The sequence below is a fragment of the Haemorhous mexicanus genome, chromosome 6, assembly GCF_027477595.1.
Source record: "Haemorhous mexicanus isolate bHaeMex1 chromosome 6, bHaeMex1.pri, whole genome shotgun sequence".
NCBI lineage: Eukaryota > Metazoa > Chordata > Aves > Passeriformes > Fringillidae > Haemorhous > Haemorhous mexicanus.
The window spans coordinates 16,835,347-16,859,571 of NC_082346.1; the positions used below are offsets into that span (position 1 = coordinate 16,835,347).

Consider the following 24,225-nt stretch of genomic DNA (forward strand, 5'->3'; position numbering starts at 1 on the left):
CAATACAATTTACATCTTGGAACATCTCCCCATACAACTAAATCTCTATAGAGCTGCAGAAGCAAATACTCCAGTGCTCCTTTAATGATGACAGAGCTACCAGATGGCTGCAGATTTGCTAAGAACTTGTTCCTGTGAAGTTTGGCAAAGACTTGTCTTCATAAGGTTCAATGTATTTTACACACTTCAAAACTGTAAGATTACAGCATGAAAGCTATTCTGTTTCCCCTTCTCCCAGTCTGTCAAAATAAAAAGAAATCTTTATTAGACTTTCATTACTGGATACTCAGTACTCCAGCACGGGAACACAGCCCAAGGAACAAAGAACAAATGGCAGACATTATGGAAGTGCCTAAGCAATTAAAGCAGCTTCCTATTCTTCAAATAAACTTTGTGTTCTTACCCCAGAGACCTGCACACTGTCACAGTGGAGCCCAAGACACCTCAGACAGCTCCAGGCCAGCTCACAGCCCTGCACTGCCCCATGCAGAGGCATCAGCTCACACTGCTGGGGCTACCCTGCTTCTGCTGCCCTTGCTGGCACAGCCACCCAGCACACCCCTTCTCCCTGGGCAAAGGGCTGCAAGAGGGCATCCTGCTGCAGCTCCAGAGACTGACCAACCCTTTCAGACTTTCTAGCCATTAAGAGCCCAGACCCTGAATGACTTAAGGGCTAAGGCCCAACCTGACCCCAAGAAAAACGCAAAAAACTATTCAGAGAACTTGAAACATGAATCCAGCTCTTAAAGGGAAAGTTCTCAGAGTGCAAAACTATTACAGAACAATTATCAGCACTAACTAGGCCAGATCAAATTTCACCAGTTTTACCAAAACTGACAACATTTCAAAATCAAGAACCCTTTGAAGGGTGAGATGAGGGCTTTCCCCTGTGTGCTTGAGGCTTACCTGTGAGGGACACTGAATGACAGGAGCCTGCAGCAATTGCTTTCACCTTCATATCTGCCAGGCCTGGAAAAAACATGGTAGCATAAAGTTTCTACAGCAGGCATCAATCCCACACAAACATGCACACAAGTGTAACAGGATGGTGATGACTTTTAAAACAAAAGGCTCTGCCTTTGGGCCACACACATGGCAAGACTCTCATTGTCCCCACAGATCTTGACTTTCTGTGACCATCCTATCCCACAGGTACTCCGCTCCACATTCACAGTACCACTGGCTTTGTAAAAAGGAAGATATGTACCTACTCCAAGTTATATTTCTGCTGTATCCACCCACACAAAGGAAGCAGATTGCTGGGTTACCTGCCACTTCACAGGGCTCCTTTGCTGTCAGGAACACAGGGAGGGCTTTTCCTTGGCTTGCACGCTTTGCCTGAGATGCCATCCCAGTCCCCCACTGCAGCACCAAACCGCTGTCTTTTCAGAGCAAACACAAATAAAAGAGATTAAAACACATCGGCCACCAACAACAATCACCTCTCACATTAATGAACAGTCATTCATTCAGATCATTTTCACTGATTAAATTACAATTAAATTACACTTTAAAAGACCTTTATGCCAAAACCCATTCAGATAACCGTGGTGAAGCCATCAAGCAACAAACAGCTGTGGTCTCAGTATACAGGTAAGAAAACTAAGAAGGTGGGAAGCTATGGGAGACTCAGTGACAGAAATCCCCTGGCTGCAGTACCTCAGGAATGGGTACAAAGTTCCTGTACTTTCTCTTCCCTTTCCCCCTCTTGATGCCAATTTGTGCAGTGCAGCACAGGGAATCTCAATTCCCATGTCACACAAGCACCAGAGACCCCACTGGCCTTCCAGGCATCTCCTGTGCACCTTCAGCTCCACTACCTGGAATCCATACTGAAGTTCACACAAAACTAAACCAAATACAAGAGCAGCTATAGTTGGTTTTTCCTCAGTTTTAACACAACCATGCCAAAAGGAAGGGTCTGATTCCTACTGTTACATCATGAACAAACTGAGTCTCTAATAACAGCAGGAGAAATATTTAGTTTCATTCTTGTGATTTTTCCAGGTGTCAATTTCAGTTACATCATTTAAAAAGCCACAACTTATGTGCAGTTCCATTTTGAAGCATTTTATACAAACTGAAGTTACTTTGCATACTCTAATGGGTTCAAATCCTAAGATACTTGGAGCAGAAATCCTCTTTCCTGAAAAAAAGCTCCTTTTATGTTTTGTTTCAAAATAAGAAAAAAGAAATCAGTATGTTTGCCATCCATCAGAAAATTAACTTGTTAATAAACCATCATCCTGAACTCTTGGTCAAAGATTTTCCCCATGATATTCTAGGAAGATGGTTCTAGAATGTTTATTATTCATGTTAATTTGTCCCAAAATCTTACAGTCCATGACTTTGAGGTCTATTTTTCCCTGTGAAAGTTAAAATAAATAGTAGATTAGTTAAATTTCATCCTCTTTTCCTCCCTCTCCTCCTCCAAAACATTAAAATCCCATTTCATTTGTTACTGAAAAGATTATTTATCTTTTCAGATAAATTTTCAGATTATTTTAAAAGATTAAAATTATGACATACTTACCTGTAGCAGCAAGTGCATGTCTCAGTCCTGCAGCAACACTCACCACCTTCTCTTTGAGAGACTAGGCAAATAAAAGAAAATTATTATTTAGTTGCTTTTTGCATTTAATGCCTCTAAAAACAAAATAGGCCAATGAGAAATGAAACACTAAGAAAACAGTGCTCTCAACTCCAGCCTGCGTGTCCCAATACATATCAACATTTTGTATCACAAAGTAAGTACATTTTGACCAATAAGAGTTAGTGGGAACATCTTCAAGAAATAAAAAAATAAATCAGCAAAGCAACTGGTTGCACAGCATTATGGCAATAAATAAAACAACACAGTCAAAATATTCTTCTTTCAAAATATGAAAGAAGAAACCTTGGCCATACAAAAATGTTTATTTCTTAATTTTAACTCAGTGTTGCTCAAGAATTACACCAAAACCTCCACAGTAAATACTGGTGATAGGCATACTATGGTGCATTAAGCTGTTCAGTCTTGCCAACTTACTGATGGAAATTTTGTTTTCCACTGGAGAAAAACCTGAAAGCTTCCCTCCACAGCAGCAGATCTCAGGAATCACAGAGAAGTTTCCCTCTTCTGTTACCTCGCATCCCATCCTGTCTTGCTCTTACAGGGTTTTGCAAACCCCTGGATATCTATCCTTGGTGGAAAAGCAGCAGGTGTATTTAAAATAGGTGGCATCAAGCCCAAGTATTTAAGGGATACCAACCAAAAGAGCAAATATTCAGCATTAATAGTTTGCATGGTGAGGGATGAGAGAGAGTCACACCAGCCCTGTCAATACCACCAAATTTTAAGGCACCATTCTGCAATGGATGCTCTCAGGAAAAATCAAAGGCACAGAAACGTCAAGCGAACTAACTCCTACTCACCAGAGGTCACCAAAGGGATCAGCTGCCCCCCTTCTCCTACATTAAAAAAAGCAACAAAGGAATATCTGGCATGAGCCATGATGCTAAATAACTTCTTGTCTGAGAAGTCAAAGAATCAACTTTCTGTTAGAAGTGGGAAACCTCCTCATACAGCAAGAAAACCAGCCTCAGCACTCCAATTCACCTTGGGCCTTTACTTTGTAAGCTCATTTGTAGCAGACAGGCACTACAAAAAATTAGTTGAAGTGTCTGGCTTAAAGCCCATTGAGGTCAGATGACTTCTGTAAGCTGCTGGAAGCAATATAAAGCCCAACACCTTCTAAATCTTTACCTCAATCTTTTGTGGAATCAAGCACGGGCCTGAAATTTGAGGAAGTCCCAGCTGTCCAAAAGAGTTTGACCCACAGGACAGCACAAGGCCAGATCCTGCAAAAAAATGAAGTGTTAGAGCAGAATCAATAAAGGCAAGAGCAATAGCACTATACCACTATAACAAGCACAATAACACAGCCAAGCAGCTCAAAAAATGACTTAACATGTCCCCTTACAAAGCCCCCGAGGCCAAAGGTTCTGGTCTTACACACCATGTCCAGAGAAGGTCTCAAGTTCACTGGGACACAAGGAACAGAGGGTGATTTAGCTTGCAAAGCTTAAAACCTGTGAGCGCCAGCACGCAGAATCATAGAACAGTTTGGGCTGGGAGGGACCTAAAGATCATCCAGCTCCAGCCCCCTGCCATGGGCAGGAACATCTTCCACTACCCCAGGCTGCTCAGAGCCCCATCCAACTTGGCTGTGAACACTGCCAGGGACGGGGTACCCACAGCTTCTCTGGGCAAGCTGTGCCACTGCCTCACCAACCTCCCAGCACAGAGATGCTTCCTAATACCTAACCTAAACCTGTCTTTTTTCAGTTTAAAGCCTTTACCCTTTGTCCTCTTACTACAAACCCCAGTAAAAAGCTCCTCTGCAGCTCTCCTGTGGCTCCTTTAAGGTTCTGAAATGTCATTGCTATCACAGATGTCCCAGGGCAGGTGCAGCCTTTAGTTCATGATGGGGCTGTGCTGCTTTGTGACCACAATGCACCATCCAATACAAGGCCGTATAATTACAGGGGTGGTAGTTCCTTTGCTAAATCTATGTCTGATGTGCCAAATACAGAACACCATGGCCTCAGTTATGCCTTTTTAATCAAAGTAGGTAGTACCTTACTATTCAATCTGCTCCACTGATGTCAGAGAGATTTATCATGTGGATGGGACTAGTCAAGGTGCTACTAAGATTGATTATGGATGTCACGACTGGGTACTTGATAATGAGCTGCAAACAAGTTCTGAATCCATTACTCTTAGAGAATTTTTGAATGTGATCATCAGTAGCATTTACTATAAAGTGAAAGCCATCTTTCAAATATGTCAGATTTCAGAGAATGGCTAAATCCTGAATTCATTGCTAAACCAAATTCCAGAGAAGGTTAAGAGAATTTGTCCAGGGTTAGGACCTTCTCCAAGCTGAGCAGCCCCAACTCTCTCAGCCTTTCCTCACAGGAGAGGTGCCCCATCTCTCTGATCATCTTTGTGGCCTCCTCTGGGCTCACCCCAGCAGGTCTCTGTCCTTCCTGTGCTGGGACCCAGAGCTGATGCAGCTCTGCAGGTGGGGTCTGAGCAGAGCAGAGCAGAGGGGCAGGATGCCCTCCCTGCCCTGCTGCCCAGGGGGCTCTGGGTGCAGCCCAGGACACGTTTGGCTCTCTGGGCTGGGAGTGCCATGGCAGGGCATGTGCAGCCTCTCACCCACAGCACCCCAAGTCCTTCTGGGCAGGGCTGCTCTGGGTCTGTTCATCCCCAGCCTGTGCTGGTACCAGGGGCTGTCCTGACCCAGGTGCAGCCCCAGAAGTTGGTTTGTTGAATTTCCTGAGGTTCCCATGGGCCTCTTCTCAAACTCATCCAGGTCCCTCACATCACACAAGCAATAGCATTGTGGAACTTCCAGCATGTTCTCTACATCAAGGTATTTCCTCAGTACTTAGAGAGAAAGATTTACCTACTAATATGATTGTAAAATCCCAGCCACATGCAACTTGTTTTACACAAAAGCCAGACAGGGCAGTGCACAAAGTAAAATGCAGCACATCCTCTGTGTGATTCAGTCCCAGCTGCCCATCTTTGTTGTGGCCACAGACAAAGAGCTGTCCTGCACCTGGAAGAAAAAAAATCAAACAAATTGTGTTCCACTTCACAGACCAAAAAAAGGAACCTACATCTGTGAGATCCTGTGACAAACAAGGACAGTGATTATGTGTCACTTCAGGCAATGCAATCAAGTAAAATGATTAAGAGAAACAGTTGTTTCTGACGTATCAGAAATATCTCTGAATAACTACAGCTGTGGAGAGCTGGGCGTGTCATGGGACACAATCCATATAGTGAGACAGGCACCTTTAGACCAGGATGCTTTTTTTATCATGTTCACATCTGTCTGTATTCCTTCTTTACATAATTATCTGTGGCATACAGCACAACCTTTCAAGGGCCAGATGTTATGTCCTGGTCCTTACCTTACCACTTCTTAAGACTGAATAACCTCTGACTCCTCCTTCCCACCCCCCATCCTCAATACAGAAAATCTGGTGTCTTTGTATGAGGGAAACAGCTGAAGAAACAGTCCTCACACAGCCACGAAGTAACCACACAATATATGAGCAACAGGAATTTCCCCCTTTTCCCCAAATGTTGAGTTAACTGGGAAGAGAGGAAGCTAAGGATTGTACTTGCTCAGAAACAGCAGCCACAGAGAGGTGGCAGCACTGAACCAAGAGGGAAGCACACAAAAAAAGTGATTAAAAGCCAAACACCCCATGCAAGAGCAGTATTTTTACCAGTGATAACTGCAGAATGTCCCCCTCCTCCAGCAATGCTTGCAATGTCTTGACACTTGCAGGAAACATCTTTCAGGGCCTGAGGAACCAGCACATCCTCTTTATGACCAAGACCAAGTTGTCCATAGCTGTTTGCACCCTTCAAAAGCACACAGAAAAATAACACATTTTTTTTAAAAGTTCACAAAAGAAGCATGCATATGCTCCCAGGGACAAACAAGCATATTTGGGATATGCCACGGGTTAGCCTGCTCCTAAAAATCCCCTGATTTGACACAGGATTCTCAGGATTACAGACGAGGACTGTCCTAACTTTGCTGTCATTAAGGGTGTCTGTGCAGCCCCAGTATTTCAAAAAGCATACTGGAATACAACCCATTCAAACTTCTACTCACAGTTAATAAGGAGGAAAACCTTTCTATCTGGATGATTACCACACGTTTATTTTAATGCCAACAATTCCCACTCATCACTGAGGTCTTATTCATGTCACTGCTTTCTGGCAGGCTACCTCCAAAATGAGAAGAGAAAGACCTTTTTTTTGGAACCTAAACAAGTAAATCAGAAACATTAACTAAACTAAACATTAACTAAATAATTTAAATGAAAGAGGTCCAAATGAAAATATACCAATTACAGGTAGTATAGATGGGTACAAAACTATAGCTACAAAACCCATTGTGGAAAGCAGCAGTTGTCAATATGGTAACAAGTCGGGGGATTTCTTAGTCAATTTCAGCTCTGCGTCCAACAGTTCAACCTTCATTCCCAAAAAGGGGATACCATCACCTTCCCCACCCCACACACTGCAGCAGCAGCAGCAACAACAACAACACTTCAAATCCACAATGCTCACGGCTGATTATCTCCAGAAAACCCTATCCCTACCTCACCTGTGCACCCACCTGCTCTCAATTTATCCTCTACCTTCCCCGAAAGATGCAGCACCTGGTGAATGTTAAAAGGCCACATTCAGCAACAACCACCTACAGAACACTTCGCACAGAACCAGCGGGCTGCTGTTATTCAGCCATGACCACTTTGTGCCCACACAAACACCGACGCTTCGCACAGAACCGCCGGGCTGCTCGGCAGCCCAGAGCCAGCCGGCGGGGGACATGAGGGGAGCGGAGCTGCACGGGCACACCAAGTTGGTGCCTCACAGCCACTGCCGGCGATACGCACTTTAGAGCGCGGCTCTACTTAACAGGCGCAAATCTTTTCAAAAGATGTCTCACAACCTCCCGTTTCAGCCTGTAACTCGCCATGAATTTCCAAACCTTCAAAGGCAGGCAAGCCGCGATGAGGTGCAGAAGGACCCGAGGGGCTGGGATCCAACGCCAGCCTCACTCCGGCCGCCCTGCCCGGCGGGCCGGCCGGCACCAGCCCCGGCCCCGCGGGGCAAAGGGGGCCGAGCAGCGTGAGGGATGCCCCGGCACGGCTCCCACACCGGCCGTGCCCGCCAGGTGGCACCGCGGCGTTGTTTCCCTGCGGAGCGGGCACACCGCGGCCCCGCTGCCCCGGGCCGTGCGCCGCAGATCCCGGCAGGGCGAGCAGCGGCCCCGCCACCCTCCCGCCTCCCGGGCAGCAGGAGAGCCCGGCCCCGGGACCCCGGGCCGTGCCGAGGGCCCACTCACCCAGGCGAACAGCCGGGGCTCCATGGGATGGGGCCGGCGGCTCCCGGCGCTTCCCGCCGCCCGCGGGCCGGGCAGGAAGGGGCGGGCACGGGGCGGGATCACGGGCGGGCAGTGCCCGAACCGCGCCGGGAAACGCCGACCCCGAGCGAGCGCTTCGTGTTTGCCAGGATAATCCACGAACGCCGGAGGCTGATGTTCAAAACAGGAGACAGAGGAGTCCTGCAACTTTATGCGAATAGAGGGAGAGAGCCCACTGGGGCATGCACCTGTGGGATTCATCCCTCTCGTTTCAGAGGGCGCACCCTCCTTTTATCCTAATTCCCGGCTGCATGTTGCCCTCTTCCTTTCCCCGTTGGCTGAGGCGCTAGGAAGGCACAGCCGTTCCGAACCGCCTACCACGTATCCCACCTTGAACCTCCTGTTCTCCCCCGAAGTTCCGAAGTTGAGGCTTGTGCAGAGCCGTGTCCGTGTCAGGAGCCAAGCTGCCTGGGCTCTGTAACAAACCCGCTGCCCAAAGGCAGTAGAGACACTGGGACCCATCTCAATGACGTTTACACCCACACCTTCACCCATCAAATTGTTTGTAAAGACAAGAGTTTTCCTCCCATGTTTATTGCTACGGTGCCGAATTAAAGGGCTTTGGTGGTTCTGATAATTATCAGCAACTCCTTTATTTCCTTTTACATTTAAGCCTCCACAATGGTTTAAAGTACTTAAATTATCATCGTTTTACCGAAGGTTTGGGTGGGCGAAGCCGAACATACAGGTTGTTAGCGCCGTGGAAGTGCATCGTCTCGGTATTACTTCTAGCAGTTTACTTTTTCTTTTGCTACACAAAGGCAAATAAAGATACAACTGCTGTTTTTACAAAGTACTTGAAAGTGGGTGCTACTTTAACAAGTTTAAGAACTCCTACTTGAAGCGTATACATAGTTCAGACAAGGCTTGAAGTAACACAGAGATATGTATATTTCAACAACATCATAATTCCAATGTTGTTAAAACTGTAGCTGGATATTAACTGTTATCACAGAAGCAGACAAAACAGATCCTCCCTTACTGCTCACTCAGAGGAAGGTTTCTTCTTTAGAAAGACAAAGTTTCTAAAACCTATTTTTAAATTAAGTACAATTTAAGCCATAAATGTCATAGACCATAATTCTATATCTTAAATGCTCTTTAAAACAAAGTTATAGTGGGTTAATAGCCACAGAAAAATCTATCTAGTCTTGATTTAAACAGTGAGTTTTGGAAAGGTTGGCCTGGCAATTGCTTATGGAGCAGAGGTGCCCTACTAGAAAGCACATGAAACTTAAGCTAATTTTCAAGCACAGAGGTTTCATCAAAGTTCTTTCAAGTTCTCAAAATCTTGGACTAGCATCTCCAGTGTATTTAAGATTTCAGACCATTCTTCCAGCACACTTTCTGGATTTCCTGATAAGATCTATGTATGACAGAAAACAGTGCCTAGGGTGCTGTCATAAATACACCCTGCACATCACAGATCCCCCACTCGAATGTCTCACATCCTGCACACATGTCCATGCCAGAACAGGGGCAGCAGAAGCTTTGCCCAGCTCTGAAAGGTGCTTGGAACTGTGGGACCCTCGACACAGGCAGTTTGCTACTGTGCAATGCAGACAATTCAGCAGGACACTGCTTCCCTACATTCCTAAAGTGCTCTTTGGGATCAGGTATGCCTTGCACTACAAGGTAGTTTCTTGCTTTCATAGCCACAGAATTCCCGTGAAATGCTTGGGCCTTTCAGTTATAATTTGATAGATAGGGAATGAAGGTGTTCAGGTCAGGTAAAGAAGAAGCTAAACATATATTTGTGCAGCTTGTGGAGGTCAAAAAACTGAGCAATCAACAGGATTTTTTTTTTTTTTTTTACATAAAGTACACTGGTCTATGAGCTTTGGGTATTTTTTTTAAATTTGATGTTATTTTTGAGCCAATTAAGCTATTTTGAATTTGAAGTTGCCATTTGGAAATGGTTTTGGGCTTTATGCTAAATCAATGCTTGATGGCTTGCTGTATTTTTTGCTAAATTAATTCAATCAGGAAAAAGGCAAAGGGTATCTCTGTAAGGAAAGGTCTTCCCTCAGGTGCAATATCAAGGACAGCAACAAAAATCCTGACTCTTAGCCAATGCCAAGTGGCTTAAAATAAACATAATTAGGATTTCATGCAACAGCTGTATCTCTGCCTTGTACTAGAAGCATGTCACATTTACAACTCTTTGTGGCAAGAATAATCCCTTTGAAAGCAAGATTTGACTCCTCCCTTTTATCATGTTGAACCTCCAGCTATTTGTGTCCTGATGCCTGCATTGTAATCATTCAAGTCTCAAACTTAGTAGCACAGGCTTCTAAACACTGAATTACCACAGCTTCTGCACTGTCAAGTCTTCAGCACCATACAGTCAGTAGCATAGACTGCTGGAGTCAGAAACTGAATTCTCCCTAGGGTCAATTACTCCATTTTTGCCTCATAAGCCACCTCCTGCAGCATCTGATCCCCGCCCTGATCCACAGAGCACACTTTTTCTCCAGTCTAACAATTTCTCCATTCCCCCACAAGCTTCTAAAAGGCAACTCTGGACCTTTTTTACCTAAGGGAGTTGGAGGGATGCATTTATGTGAGGAAATTTACAGAGAGCAACAAGATAAAATTGTTACATTCTTATGGGCCATTCACTCTTCCATGTGCAAAGGAGTGAGTTCTGCATGCAACATATTATATGCCTAGTAAGAAATCAGAGGGGGAAAGGGAAGTATTGGCTTGCAGCCCAGTGCTGGCAGAGTGTTAAACTTCCAGCTGCTTGCCCATCTTGCTGAGGGCGTCGCTGACAATGTCCAGCTCGTGGCGCAGCTCATTCACCACGCTGGCAATGCTCTTCGTGTCCTTCAGGACCTGCACACTCTGAGTGTAGGGGTTGTACTTCACCCCAAAGGGGCGCTTGATGGTTTTTGCAAACTCTCTATTGAGGTAAAAAAAAAAAAAAAGAAAAGAAAAAAGGGTGTGTTATAACCAAAAGAGGGTGTTATAAACAAGACAAAACCCACAAATTCATTCTCTGTATGCAGCCAGTATCAATACACACTTTTCTAAAGTTTTTCAAAATAGTCCTAATTGTTATATATCTCCCACCCAGTATTTGAAAAACCAAGAAAATGCTAACCAAAATTCCTTTACTGTGAAAAATAGTTACAAAACTGTGATAAGACTAAAAGGGTTTCGTGCTGCTGCAGAGAGATGTAAAACCAAATCTGCTTTTACAAAAAGAAATGGGGTGGGGAGGGGGGCAGAATCTGTACCTCATCTTTTCCTTTGCTTCTTCAAAACTTTCAGAAACAAAGTAAACCTCCTGGAAAGTTGTAATGATACATTCTTGTTTGCAGGTGACCTTTGGATCAAAAGGTTTGACTTTGGCGCTGCCAGAGAGTGAGTGCTGGTAAGGTGTTACCATGGGTCAGAGGAACATCACCATCCAAAGAATCCAGGAGGAAGATGACATGTGATAAAGTGAATAAAAAGAGATGATTTTAATGCATCTCACCTTAAAATTTTTATCTGCAGATGAATAGTGATTAAAGCCAAACAAACTGAATTATTCTGAATGGTCATATTGCCAGTTTGGGTGAGAAAAGGGACTCCACAGAATCAAGGCTTGTGTATAAACAAGAGCAATATTTTCAGAATCTGGTTAAACCAACAAAGCTTTGATTTGAAAATAGTTACCTGGACAGCAACATCAAGAAATTATACTTCATAAAAAGCAGGGGGAAAGAGTGGCAATAATAATGAGGCACAAAGAAAAGAGGCAAACAAGCAGTAGCCATTCTTACCTTGAGCTCACTAATGGAAGAGAGCAAGCCAGCCCCATAAACTCGTAGCTGCCCCTCTTGCTTGCACAAGCCAAACTCTACTGTGAAGAAGTAGCACTGAAACACAGAAAGAAGGAAAACAATTCAGCCTTCAGCAAGGATGCTGTGGTTAGCTAGATGGAAGCATTTCTATTCGTAGGTAGCATCAAATAGTTGCAAATATCAGAGAGTTATCACTCAGTTATCCTGGGACATTTAAAGAGGAGGAAAGCAAGAATGGAAGGATGAAGAGCCACAGGATGGCATGTTTCTCATAAGAAAGGTGGATGTTACAGGTCACCCAGCTGGGAGGGAGCTGCTGTTGCCAGTGCAAACACTGAGGTGTAAATCTGTTTTGAGAAATACTGACATGAAATCACAGCCTCAGCTTAAAACAATCCCTAGATAGAGAGGATCTCTGGGTGAGTGAGAACAGCCCACTGCAGTTTGTTTCTCATTTGCTTAGTGTGCTGTAAAATTAAAGACATTCTGTTTGCTGAATTTCAGGGTTTCTGCAGCTATACAGGAAGGAACACTGTTTTCACAGATGGCTTATTTCTGCTCCCCCTGAAGGTAGTACAAGTTTTACCACTAACTACATGACATGGGAAAAGAAATTTTTTAAGTCAGCAAGCTAGTTCTTGCATAACTGGCACAGATTATTTTTCATCAAAATCTACTTTTAATCTTAAAATACTCCTGCCAAGACATCCAGAGACTGATATCCAGAAAATTAGTTTATATTCTTTTAATTTCTTGACTGAAAAGTATCTAATGGTAGCACTCATCACATTCAATACCATATAATTTCAATTCATTCTACACATTAAAGAAATAGAACACTTTCAAATCATCGAATCATGTTCCCAGAAGAAAGAAGACTTTGTCTGAAAGAAATAGACCATAAAATTTCAGTCTGCAAGAAGTAATCTACCACTAGAAGTTGAACCATTACTTGACAGTAGAGTGAAGAAAAATACCAATCATATCAAGTTTAAAGTGTTTTTTTTCCCTAGCATGGAAAATTTTTTCATGCTTTAAAATCCAGGGACCAGTGAAATACAAAGATCTAGCAGCTGGTGTGGCTAAAGTTGACATGAAGCTCCAAATTCATTCAATGGCATGGGATCAGCCTAGTGAAGCACAAAGGTTTTGATAGAATCCCCAGGCACTCAAACACTCACTGTTGCCAGTTTTTGGACAGCCTCATCTGATGCCCCAAGTGATGCAAGACCAATTTCCTGGGAGAACTGAGCAAAACTGGGTTCAGCCAAAAGAGGGACATGGCCTAGGAGCTCATGGCAGGTATCACTGGAAAAAGAAACAAAACAAGAAATCACCTGATTTGTCTCTGTGGCAAAGTGAAAAAGCAGCACCACTGAACAGATACAATGTCTTGCATTAAACTTTATTACCCAAAAGACAGAACAACATCACACATTTCTCTGAAAGCAGCTGAGCAGATCATACCAACCTTATATAAAGTGTATAAAATCAGATTTTCAAACGAAGGTGCCTAAAATTAAGGTCTGAGCTCCCCATGTGTAAGGCAACTGGATATTAACTGCACACAGTGATCAGGAAGCGATCTCCAATAGCAAGCTGTACTTTTGAAAATCCCTCATTTATGAAGGTGGCACTTCAGCATGCTGTAAATTCATTACATTCAGTGTGAAGGCTGAGTCTTCAGCACCTTAAAAATAAGTTTTATGCTGGTGTTCTTGAACAGCTTTTAAGTAACTTGGCTCTGGGCAAGCAAGATTCAAAACTTCCTCACAAATTCTACCCCAGGATTAAATGACTCACGGCTCTGGTGTGTAGAGAGGGTCCGAGCTGTGTCTGACATATTGAGTACAGTGAAAAACTCGGAATGCCAATCCTGCCAAGAAGTCTCTGGGTGACAGATATCCAGCCACGGGGCGAATGGTGAAGCCTGTGCGCTCTGAAAGTGACCAGAGAAGCTGTATGTTAGTTTAGCACAAGATGCACAGTGCTGTCAGCTTTCCTGCTGGAGCTGAGGTGACAGCCACAGCACTACCTTGGCTCAAAAGCACGTGGGAAAATGAGGCACAATTAGGAAAATTAGGCATAGGCTAGAGTATGAGCAACATTTTTTAAAATGGCCCTACCTCTGTGCCAGTGGATTTCCTAGGATTCTGTGCCTGGAGTCAACAATACAGCCAGGTATCTCCTTAGCCAATCCTAACAATCTTTTCAGACACTGCCCCTGAAATGTCACTGCGTGCATTGGAGACACAATGCATTAAAACAAAAATGGCCAAAAGGCCTCTTAAAGGACCAGAATGAATACAAGTCATCAGGAATACTTCCTTGTGCACACAAAATGATGGGATTTGCAGTGGACCTCAGTTTGTTTTGAAAATCAGAAAATTGTAGAAAACCAGCAGATTACCCTTCAGGAAGCGGGACACATCTTCCAGCTGGGGGATATTGTCTTCCCTGTACCCACAGTGTTTGGTGAGCAAGGGCAGGTTTTTCAGGTACTCTCTGCAGGCATAAGTTGGGTAAAGATTGTTAAGCTCTCGGTACACAGTCCCCCAAGTCTTGATCTCCTCCTCAGTGAATTCAATCTTGGGGATTGGGTCACCGCTGCAAGGAGAAGAGGAAGAAAGGACACTGCTTAGAAAATGGCTAATAAGAGGTGCCTCATTTACCTACTATTAGTATTTAACACCTGTATGACTGTGACACCTGGCATTAGATTCTATCAAATACAGTGACACCTGGTCTATGTCCTGGAAAGCTTTTAGTCTAAGGACTTGACTTTTTTTCACTTTTACCAGTTGTCAGGAATCTTGGCATAGACCTCACTTAAAGCATTGGTCCTGTAAACAGTTTCTTAATTGTTTAATACCAAGAGTAAGGTTTAAAATACCTACACAATCTCTCCACAGCTTCAGGAGCTGATAACACATCATTTGCCATGTTGGATTTCTAAGTCTGCAATAATTTTCCATTACCCTTTTAATTTGTTTTAAGAAAAGAGAATTTCTAAATTTACAACGCATTGTGTGACAGCAGTTAAATATACACATCAGGTGAAAATCATGCTTCTGTGCAGAGGAGACCAGTGCCTGTCTGAGAATATTTATTGTAGTCTCTCTTTCCCACTTAGTCCTCAGGACCTTGGGTAAAGTGGATTATGGCAAGGCCAGTGTTACACTGTGTTTCCACTGCCAGCCTGGGAACTGGCATGGAAAATGCTTTCCCAAGGGAATCTCTGTCAGCAACAGGTTAACAGTAATCAGCTTGGGACTGTGGTAACCAGTTGCATTAAACACACAGTGCAAAATAGAACTCTAAATACAGATTTTTTCTAGGTCATGTTCAGTTGAGGAACTTGACACCTAAATTCAATCAGGCCACATGAAAATCACGTTTAGAAAGAATTTACAGCACTGGGATATGAATCTCTTACTGCTTCAAGAGCTCCACCCCCTGCCAAAAAGCATCTCTAAAGACAGAAGCTCTTAGAATTTCTTTTCACAGAAAAGTACTTATCTACACATCACACATGCTAGTTTGAACCAGGAAAGAAAATTCAAGTATTAACATTTGCTGAGAAAGTTTACTCTCAGTGGTCACTGGGCTGTACATGGGGATTTGCCTCCCCTCCCTCTCCTTTGCAGAGCAGCTGGCCAAGCCACACGGCCTCAGACTGACCAGGCTGCCCCGATCTACCTTCTCATCTTGCCTTACATCTCCCTTGCCTTCACCTCCTTTGCTCTGATCCCTGAGCTGAGCCTGCATGTCTCAGCCTGAGCTGAGCCCAGGAAGGTGAGCTCCTCACAGCCCACTCTGCTGTTATTTCAAAGCGCCCAGAAGGCTTCTTCTGGAAGAATTCAAGCTTACTGTTTGTAGTTCATAGCCAGGTCTGCAAAATACTTTCGCCTCTTGCGATAAACATTGTCTTTGAAACCCTGGTGGGGAGAAAGGAAAACACAGTTCAGTGAATTTCCAAGCCATAATAAGTAAATCAATTTAAAACAGGACACTTGACATTTCTTCTGTTGGGGAGTAGAAAAGTATGATGTGTAAGAATGAAAGGTGAGGACAGGAAACTCATAGCAGTGGTCTAAAATTTTTAATAGGTGTGAACTGAGCAAATGCTCCAAAGTAGGAATCAGCTGATTCATGCAACTACATATTCTGTAGAGAAGGATTCATTTTAGTAGCATCAGTATTTATACAAAGTTTGTTACTTGCATGATTATTCAAAATTACAGAACAAATTGCCCATTTTCACTGCCCAAATACCAGTTTGGTTTCTCCAGTAAGGAAGAAAGGAAGAAAGAGGAGGAAGAAAGCCTGCCTCAAAATAACTTTTTTTATCTTCTTTAATTTGTGTGCGACCACTCAGGGCCCAGACCTGGAGTTCTTGCACGAGTAAACCCTGCAGAAAAGCACAGGAAACTGAATTCAGTCAGTCTTCCCTGAGCAAAGAAAGAGACATGAAATCCCCAAGAGAAGGTTCTCAGACCTCCAGAGACACCATTGAGGGAGAGGAGAGGGAGGAGGAAAAGCTGCAATTTTTTGGTCAGCTCGGTAAAGTATAGCTCCCAACCATGAACTGGGTGTAGGGAGGGAAAAGTACTTACAGGGTGGTCAGCATCCAAGTCAGAGCCATACATCAGCACCCGGTTTGCACACTTATCCAAATCTGAGATCTTCTTCGGAAACCAGGGAACGTTCTCCATGCCTGGGGAAGGCATGGAATCCACAAGGTTATTAATAACACCCTGCACACCGAGGGAGGAAGCGCTGCTTTCAGCTACGGCTACGGCGGTTACAGCTCACTCCATAAATTAAAGGGGATGAATAAGACAAGGGAGGCCTCTGCCTATCTGGCACCAGCCTCCAGCTCACACTTCCTCCTCGGTCACTGCCACAGACTGCCTGCAGAGCACAGCCAGCCCCAGAGCCTCTGGGAAGGAGAGCTGGCATGGGTTTCTCTGCTGTAGTTAGAGTAGCATCCAGAGGATCCCATGGAGACAAGGCCTCCCTGTGTAGAGCTGCTGGGAATCTTGGAGGGCACAAAGGGTGCAAAGGAGAACAGAAGTGATTTGTCTGTGGTCCCTGGGCAGACTGGGAGCAGGTTGGAGTCCTCTCATCAAAAACATGATGACCATGGGAAAGTGGATGTTTCCCCATGGTTATGCACATGGGAAGCATCCAGCTTTGCCTTGAGGGGTATGGGAGGAGGAGGAACAGGAGCCCCTGCTGCCTGAGAGAGGAGCATCATTACAGTTTTGCTACCAACTACTTTGTGGTTCTTTTAGCCTAAGACAGTTTTTTGCCAAGCCGTTGGCAGAGCAGTTAATACAGTTAATGCACAGTTTTTCTGTCTCAATGCTCTTCAGTTTACTTAGAAAGGTCGGGAGACTGTTTAGATTTAATTTCCCCTTACTTAGGGCTAAAGTAAGCCATTTTATCCAAGAAATCCAGATCTCTCCTTCCCAAGAACAATGACTGAAAAATACATGGGACCAGTTTCCTGCTGCCCTGAACTTTGGGCATCTCTTTAATTAAAAGTAAAGGTGTAAACACAACGTGTAGTATCTAAAAGTAAAGGGCACCTCTGTAGTACTAATATAAGGAGCCAGTTATGATTAAAAGTGGGTAAAAAAGACAGCAAAATCAAGAACTAAATGAGGAAATTGCAGAATCCATCTTGCACTCCCCCCAGTGCCTGAACTGAACTGGAACCTGCCAGTATCACACCTCTGCCATCGTAGTGTACTCAAGCCCTGCACTCAGACTTTGCCCACAGGCCAGCCTGCTTTGCCCTGCACGGATGCAGGGCTCCCACTGGTGCCAGCTGGGCTGTGCTGGGAAGGGACAGGAGCACAGACAGCAGACACACAATTTGCCCCGGCTTGACACAGCCTGAACTCCCAGGTTCAGGCCAGACTACACTCACACATAACACAGAAACAGGTACCTGGCAGCAGGTGCCTGAAGACACGGCACAAGTGCACGTGGGGCCATAAAAAGGTTTCAAACCAACACATTTGGAAGTGCATTTTCATCAGAACTGCCTTTTGTACCTACCATCCTCCTGGACACTGAAATGCTCTGTTGGGCTCACAGAGACGATGTTGACGTGGGATTTCAGGAGCTGGAAAATCTCGTTCAGCTGTTCCCTGTTACTGTCACAGTCCACAAAGATCTCGAACTCAGAATTTCGTCTCTTGGACTTCCGTGACTCAATGTGTACCAGATTTACATGCTTCTCCTGTTTAGTAAGAAGCAATGTTCTCAAAGAGATAGGCTAAAAGCAATTGGCCAAAAGTTAAAATAGTTTTTCAAAGTAATATTCTACTGCCATGAACTATTCACCATCTCTATGAAGCTATTTCAGTTAATTGGATCTCTTGATAGCAATTTGCTTATTGGAGGGGGGGAAGGTTTGATTTTCTATTCAGAAGAAAATGAAAGCAAACCTGTGTTCTTTCAGTTTTATTTACATTCAGGAAGCACATAAAGACACAGTCAGGAGGTTTGAATTCACAGACCATTTTCTTTTATCCTTCCCGTAGGAAGCTGATTAGCAAAATTCACCAAAATGCCAGTCAAGTCCCCATATAATTATCTCACAAGCAAGCAAGGGATTTAAAAGCAGTAGTTTTCAGGGCATTAGTTTCACTTTTCTTTAATCTGAAGAATCATTTAATCATGTGTTTTATAGCAGGAACATTGAGAAAACCCCAGGCTAAAGCACGCAGAGCCACACCAGAGCACAGTGGCACTGCACATACTCCTCACACAGCACCTGCCCAGCAGCTGTGCAATTGCAGCTCCTCTGCCACCTTCAGTCTGCCTGGGCAGTGAGGCAAGGGCACTGCACAGAGTCCAGATCAACACCCCAGGTGTCTACCTGCCATCAGCAGGGGCTTCAGACCACCTCTTACTCCCAGCAAAACCATTGAGTGCCAATCCTCTTGTCACGAGGGGAAAAGGCAAACCTCTCTGTGTTTAGTCAGTGCAGATAAGAGTTTTAGCCAGCCACCATCTAATTTCTGAGGCACACATTTGCCTTTGTGGGTAATTTTGGGTGCCAAGTGGGAGGCAGGTTAAGAATCACATCCTTAATTAATGGATGTAATCAATTCTTATGTGCACCAAAATGACCCTTACAATTTAAAAATGCAGAGTTGCTGTGATGCTCATAAGATTATAACATGCATACCTGAAAGAGTTTTAATGCTTTCACAAGTCCTCCAACTTCATTCTTCAAGGAAAAAATGATGGCTGTCCTTCCTCTCTCAGATGCATGGTCTTCATTCTCTTTGTTATCTTCAATCATCATGTAAGCTGACTTATTTAACTAGATGCAAACAAACAAACAAAAAAAATTGTTTGAATGGGTAGAAGTGCAAAAAGTGTAAGTTTTTACATTTTAGGGTGTCTTGAGTAATGCTGTGCTTTGATCAACCACAAAAGGAAAATTATTCCTACTATTGTGTAGTAATTGAATTAATAAAGTTAGTCACAGACAGAATTGGTGAGAAACTGAAATACCGAGATATCTTTTTTTAGTTGAATGATTTTATGGACATCTTTATTCATTCCCTAGGATGCAGAAAATATTTTCAATGTACAGTTTATAATTAGCATTGCTACTGGGAGGAAGGGGAGCAATAAGATGTCAGCAGAAATAGTACATTGAACCAAAACACTTGTTAGCAAGTTCAGTGAACAGTGGCAAAGAGAATAATCCAAATCCCACAGGACATAGGTAGGAAAAGATGAATCAGGATGCAGTAGATCAGAACTGAAAAACCACTCTCTTGTTACCTAACTGTAAAACACTGTTTCCATGGGCAAGGAAACAAACCTAAGGAGGTAAAATGTTTTGCTGACCAGAATCTGTCGGCTATAGGGACAGTCCCTCTCTGATCAACCACAGCCAAGCTGCTCCATCTGCCATGTCCCCTAATTCGTGTGTCAAACCCTTGGCACAATCGCCCAAATCACACACTAAAAATTCAGATACTCCACACTGCCAGACCGTGTGGTTTGGTACCTCACTAGCGAGCACACTCCTGGCTGTGTGGAAATCAGCAGCTATCACAGATCATATTCTTAGCTACATGTAGCCAGGCCATAAATAGAGATAATACTGAAACGGTAAAGAATGGGGGAAAATGCAAAGTAAAGAAAAAATAAAAGGCTTATGAGCAGAGGCTGTCCCTCCTATGTCTTCAAACCTTGCAAAAAAGAAAGAATAAAAGGAGAGGTTTCTGAACGAGCCAGCGAGAAAGAGGGAAGGCACATTATTGCTATTTGGAAATATTTTTTGATCTGACACATCTTTAAAGATCTCACTATCTTGAGACATTTTCAAAAATTAAAAGAGCAAAACAAAAATGCAATCAAAATGCACCAGTTCCTTTGGTTCCCTTATACAGTCTCTCCAACTTTAACGATGTAATGAAAATTTTTGGATTTCTGACTGGGTTCCCACTTCTAATGAGTTGCCACAGTATGATGAGCCTGGACAACAGTGTCAGGCCATCACACTGTTTCTGATCCACCAAAGTCAATGACCTCCATCAGCTTGAGTCCAGACACCGAATTTTCTGCTGGCAGAGTGTGGCAAGCCCAGTCAGGGTTCAGCAGAGCAGCCTGCAGGTTTCCCAGCTCACTTCAGTGTCAGACAACCATTTCAAGAGCCAGGAACAGGCACTGAGCAAAGGCACTTCAAGCCTTCAAGAAAATAAAGAGCTACAAACACCACGATTGCATACGGGTCATGGGCTGTTTTCTCAAGCACAGAGAGCCATTTGTGTGAGCCAAATCCTGTTCAGATGGTGCTGCTGTAGGAGAAGCAAAGAAGTCTCCACTACAAGTAGAGTTAGGTGGTGGTTTTGAAGGCAATAAATGCAGGGCTGTATTATAGAAGAGTCTAATAATGCAGCATGTTGGTTTGACTGCACGTCTAGGATCATTGGCTTCAGCCTGGATCAGCCTTTTTGAGATTTGGCACAGTTGCATGCCCAGCTGGGACAGACTACCTGCACCAAAAACTAATGCTCTTCTTTTGTGTTTTGCTCCTGCAACTTTCACTGTGCCTGGGATCAGAAGACAACAACATATGTTTCAGAGATCAATGAAGAAAATCAACAAAACATTAAATGTTCTTATATCAAGCTCTAGAAATTATCTCTAACTTAGGAATTACAAGCTGGACAAAAGAAATTGAGATGCTTGCAATGCCAAATGCACACCATACACATGTTTAACCCTACACCAAAGCTCACCTTTTGCTTTAATTAAAAAATGTACTGAAGACAGTAATGCAGCAACCATTTGGGTGCAAGGCAACAGGAGAAAATGGTAACACAGAAACAATTCCTCTCCTCCTGTGGCTGCACTTCACTTATATTTTAACCTCTATCAGTAACCCAGCAACCTAGCCCTAATAAAATCTGAAACTTTCCCTTTGCATGGTAACACATTTGAACTTTTTGTAGGGTGAAGGGGGAATTAATATTGCATTGATGTTTTTTATCAATGATGAAAATCATTAACTGATTTTCCACCAGCCTGACTCAGTCTTGATGAAAATACACAAACACAGGGATATTCACAGGGATATCCTTTATTTAGATAGATAATTAGGTGCTGTCCAGTTCAAGATTTCACTTTTTGGGACCCACAGCGATTCTCTTCCCTTTCTCCCTCTCCCCAAAGGATGTTCACAGAGAGAAAGATATACAAGGGTGCACATTTTGTGCTTTAATTCTTTCTATTAATAGATAACCAGGATTTTAAATTATCCAAACATATTTGCCTAAAAAAACCCCACATTTCAATTCATAAATTGAAGATGAAAAATTCTTTTCAAAATATCTTATACTGATTTGATTGACATTAATAATGATTAATAAAAAATGTCAATGGGCATTTTATATTCTTTTCCCTTTAAGAGCTTCTTACTTTGTCACTGTCCTTTTGACACACTTTTAGGAAAGGGTGAGCACACGATGTTAGGAGTGACCACTACTAGATATCACATTACATTTTCCAGCCACACCAAAGTTCTTCCTAAGATTTAGCTCTCAGACACCAAAAGCTGTGCTGAGACACTTATTTGGCTTCCAACTATCTGAGGGATATAGCAAAGCAATATTTTTGTGAAACTTTACTGTCAGCATTCTTGTCTCCACAAGGAATTTTACAGACTTTATCAACTGCACAGTATCAGTAACTGCAGCCAGTGCTGCTTTTATCTGATCTCTGATGCACTAAGCAAATTCCCACTATAATGGGGAATATTATAAATAAAAGCAGTGAGTTTTATGAATAAAGCCAGGAGTGAGTTCTTCTGAGCTATGTCACACCCCCTCTCTCCTAAGCAATGATACACCAAAAGTTGCTTTTGTTCTACCTTAATTTCATATGCTTGCATTTACACTTTGAGATTTTTCCCCCTCTAACATCCAGAAACAGCAGCTCCATCCCAATCCCAGCAACACTGAACGCTGCCACCAATGCCAGAGAAGCGGCAGCCCAGGTCTCTCCAATGACTACTCTCCAAGTAACGGGGGCCAGAAAGCTCCCGGTTTTCCCAAATCCCCGTTCCGATAACTGCAACAGCGAAGCACCCGAGCTGTGACTCCACAAAAACTGCGTTTACTCCGCAAGCCAGGACCGATCCCGGGGCCGGGCAGCGAGGATCCCATCTCGCACTTCCCGTGCCCATCCTGCTCCCCTCACCTGTGTCCATCCCACACTCCCCGTGCCCATCCTGCTCCCCTCATCTGTGCCCATCCCGCACTCCCCGTGCCCATCCTGCTCCCCTCACCTGTGCCCATCCCGCACTCCCCGTGTCCATCCTGCTCCCCTCACCTGTGCCCATCCCGCACTCCCCGTACCCATCCTGCTCCCCTCATCTGTGCCCATCCCGCATTCCCCGTGCCCATCCTGCTCCCCTATCCCACGCTCCCCGAGCCCATGCCGCTCACCTGTGCCCATCCCTCTCCCCGAGCCCATCCCGCTCCTCACCTGCCTGCCGGGGTCCCGCGGGCTGGGCGCCGCCTCCAGGGATCCGGCGCGGCGCGGCGCGGGGTGCATGGCCGGGCAGGCTGAGGGCAGCGCCCGGCCCCGCCGCCTTTATGCAGGGCCGAGAGCCGCCCCTGAGCGAGGGGAGGGATGCGGGGAGGCGGGGGAGGCGCTGCCCGGCCCAGCTGGGAAAGGGGCGCGTTGAGCCCCTCCACGATGCTCACCCGGTGTGCAGAGCAGCGATGCTCGGGCACAGCCACCACTGCAGCCGGAAAAACCCGCACAAGAAGGAGCCCTTTGCCTCCTGAGTTACACCTCCTCGGTCACCCGGACAGGGTCACCCAAGAGGGGTCACAGGAGACTGACTTTTTGTGGGTAACTCTAGGGGTTTAGCAGGTAACATAAACTTGCACACCACGGGGCTGAAGGCGGCCAGCGTTTGGGAGGAGGGGGTCCTCCTCCATCCTGTCCACACAGGCACTTCCCAACACTTGTGCACTCCCTGTAAAATGCTCCTGTGGGAAAGGGAAGGCAAAAGAAGTGAGAGGTGGTGAGGGCTGGGCCTGTAGCAGAGGAGCTCTGAGTGGCCTCCAAGGCTACAGGGGACTCAGCAGTGGTGGGCACCTCTAAATTCTCAACAGCACATAGTGCAGGCTGTAGTCCCAAAGAGGAGCGCAGTGTTTAGTGAAGATTGGGATCTTCACTAAAAACAGCAGTGCATTTCTGCTGTGAAAATAAATTGCAGCATATTCCTTCTTTTCTCAAAACCTCCTGTGCATACAGGAAGAAGAACTACATTTCTATTAGCAGAAAAACTACATCTTTTCATATCATTTATGTTGTCATTTATTTTCTGCATTTGTCTAGATGTGTTTATAGTATAAACATTCATGGTTTTTCAACTCCAGTCTCACTGTCTCATCTCAACTTGGCAACATTAAGATAAGGGGATTTTGGTCCACAGCAGGAGAAGACAAAACGTTCCCTGGGAACATAATCTCTTGGAGGTGTTAGGGGTCTCTTGGGGAGGAGAGATTGATTATTTTCTGTTTCAGCTGTCCAAAACCAAAGACTCTGATCCTTTTTATATGTTTTGTTTTGAACGAACCTTTCAAAGAAATGCTCAAAATCAGCAGCAACTAGTTTCACTGGAATATAATCAAGAGTCTGGAAAAATCCCCAGTATCTTTCTCTTCAGTGCCTAAAAATGTTTTTGAGGTTTTTTTCAGCTAGATCCCTTAGACACTGGTGCAACACACCTGGTAAATCATATTGATGAAGCCAATATAGAGGGTGACACCTAACCCAGGCAGGCACAGTCATACTTGCACCAACATCTGCGATGATGATATCAGAGTCTTCCTTCTTCCTAGAAGGATTGAACTTCAAACAATCCTGTTTCT

General features: G+C 44.3%; 2 protein-coding genes across 10 annotated transcripts in view; both read right to left on the reverse strand.

The window, feature by feature from the left end:
* Positions 1–8,018, reverse strand: part of SERGEF (secretion regulating guanine nucleotide exchange factor) — a 152,240-nt gene extending 144,222 nt beyond the window's left edge. For 8 of the 9 annotated variants that reach the window (XR_009486867.1, XM_059848977.1, XM_059848980.1 and 5 more), the window contains exons 1-7: positions 7,926–8,018; positions 6,289–6,427; positions 5,454–5,609; positions 3,746–3,840; positions 2,534–2,594; positions 1,269–1,382; positions 907–969 (exon numbers count right to left, since the gene is read on the reverse strand). Coding sequence is in view for 8 of the 9 variants with exons in the window: in XM_059848977.1 (XP_059704960.1) it covers positions 907–969; positions 1,269–1,382; positions 2,534–2,594; positions 3,746–3,840; positions 5,454–5,609; positions 6,289–6,427; positions 7,926–7,949 (652 nt within the window). In the remaining variant the exon portion in view is untranslated. Of the gene's footprint in view, positions 1–906; positions 970–1,268; positions 1,383–2,533; positions 2,595–3,745; positions 3,841–5,453; positions 5,610–6,288; positions 6,428–7,193; positions 7,213–7,925 lie in introns of those variants that run through there. The other variant, XM_059848984.1, reaches the window with a different exon arrangement.
* A 559-nt stretch (positions 8,019–8,577) lies between these two features.
* Positions 8,578–22,894, reverse strand: TPH1 (tryptophan hydroxylase 1). The gene is made up of 11 exons (XM_059848986.1): positions 22,826–22,894; positions 19,005–19,142; positions 17,867–18,050; positions 16,414–16,514; positions 15,668–15,735; positions 14,208–14,404; positions 13,601–13,736; positions 12,979–13,105; positions 11,777–11,872; positions 11,246–11,379; positions 8,578–10,908 (listed from the first exon to the last, which is right to left on the reverse strand). The coding sequence occupies exons 1-11, from the start codon at positions 22,892–22,894 to the stop codon at positions 10,734–10,736; spliced, it is 1,425 nt and encodes a 474-aa protein (XP_059704969.1). The 3' UTR covers positions 8,578–10,733.
* Between the last annotated feature and the right edge of the window lie 1,331 nt (positions 22,895–24,225).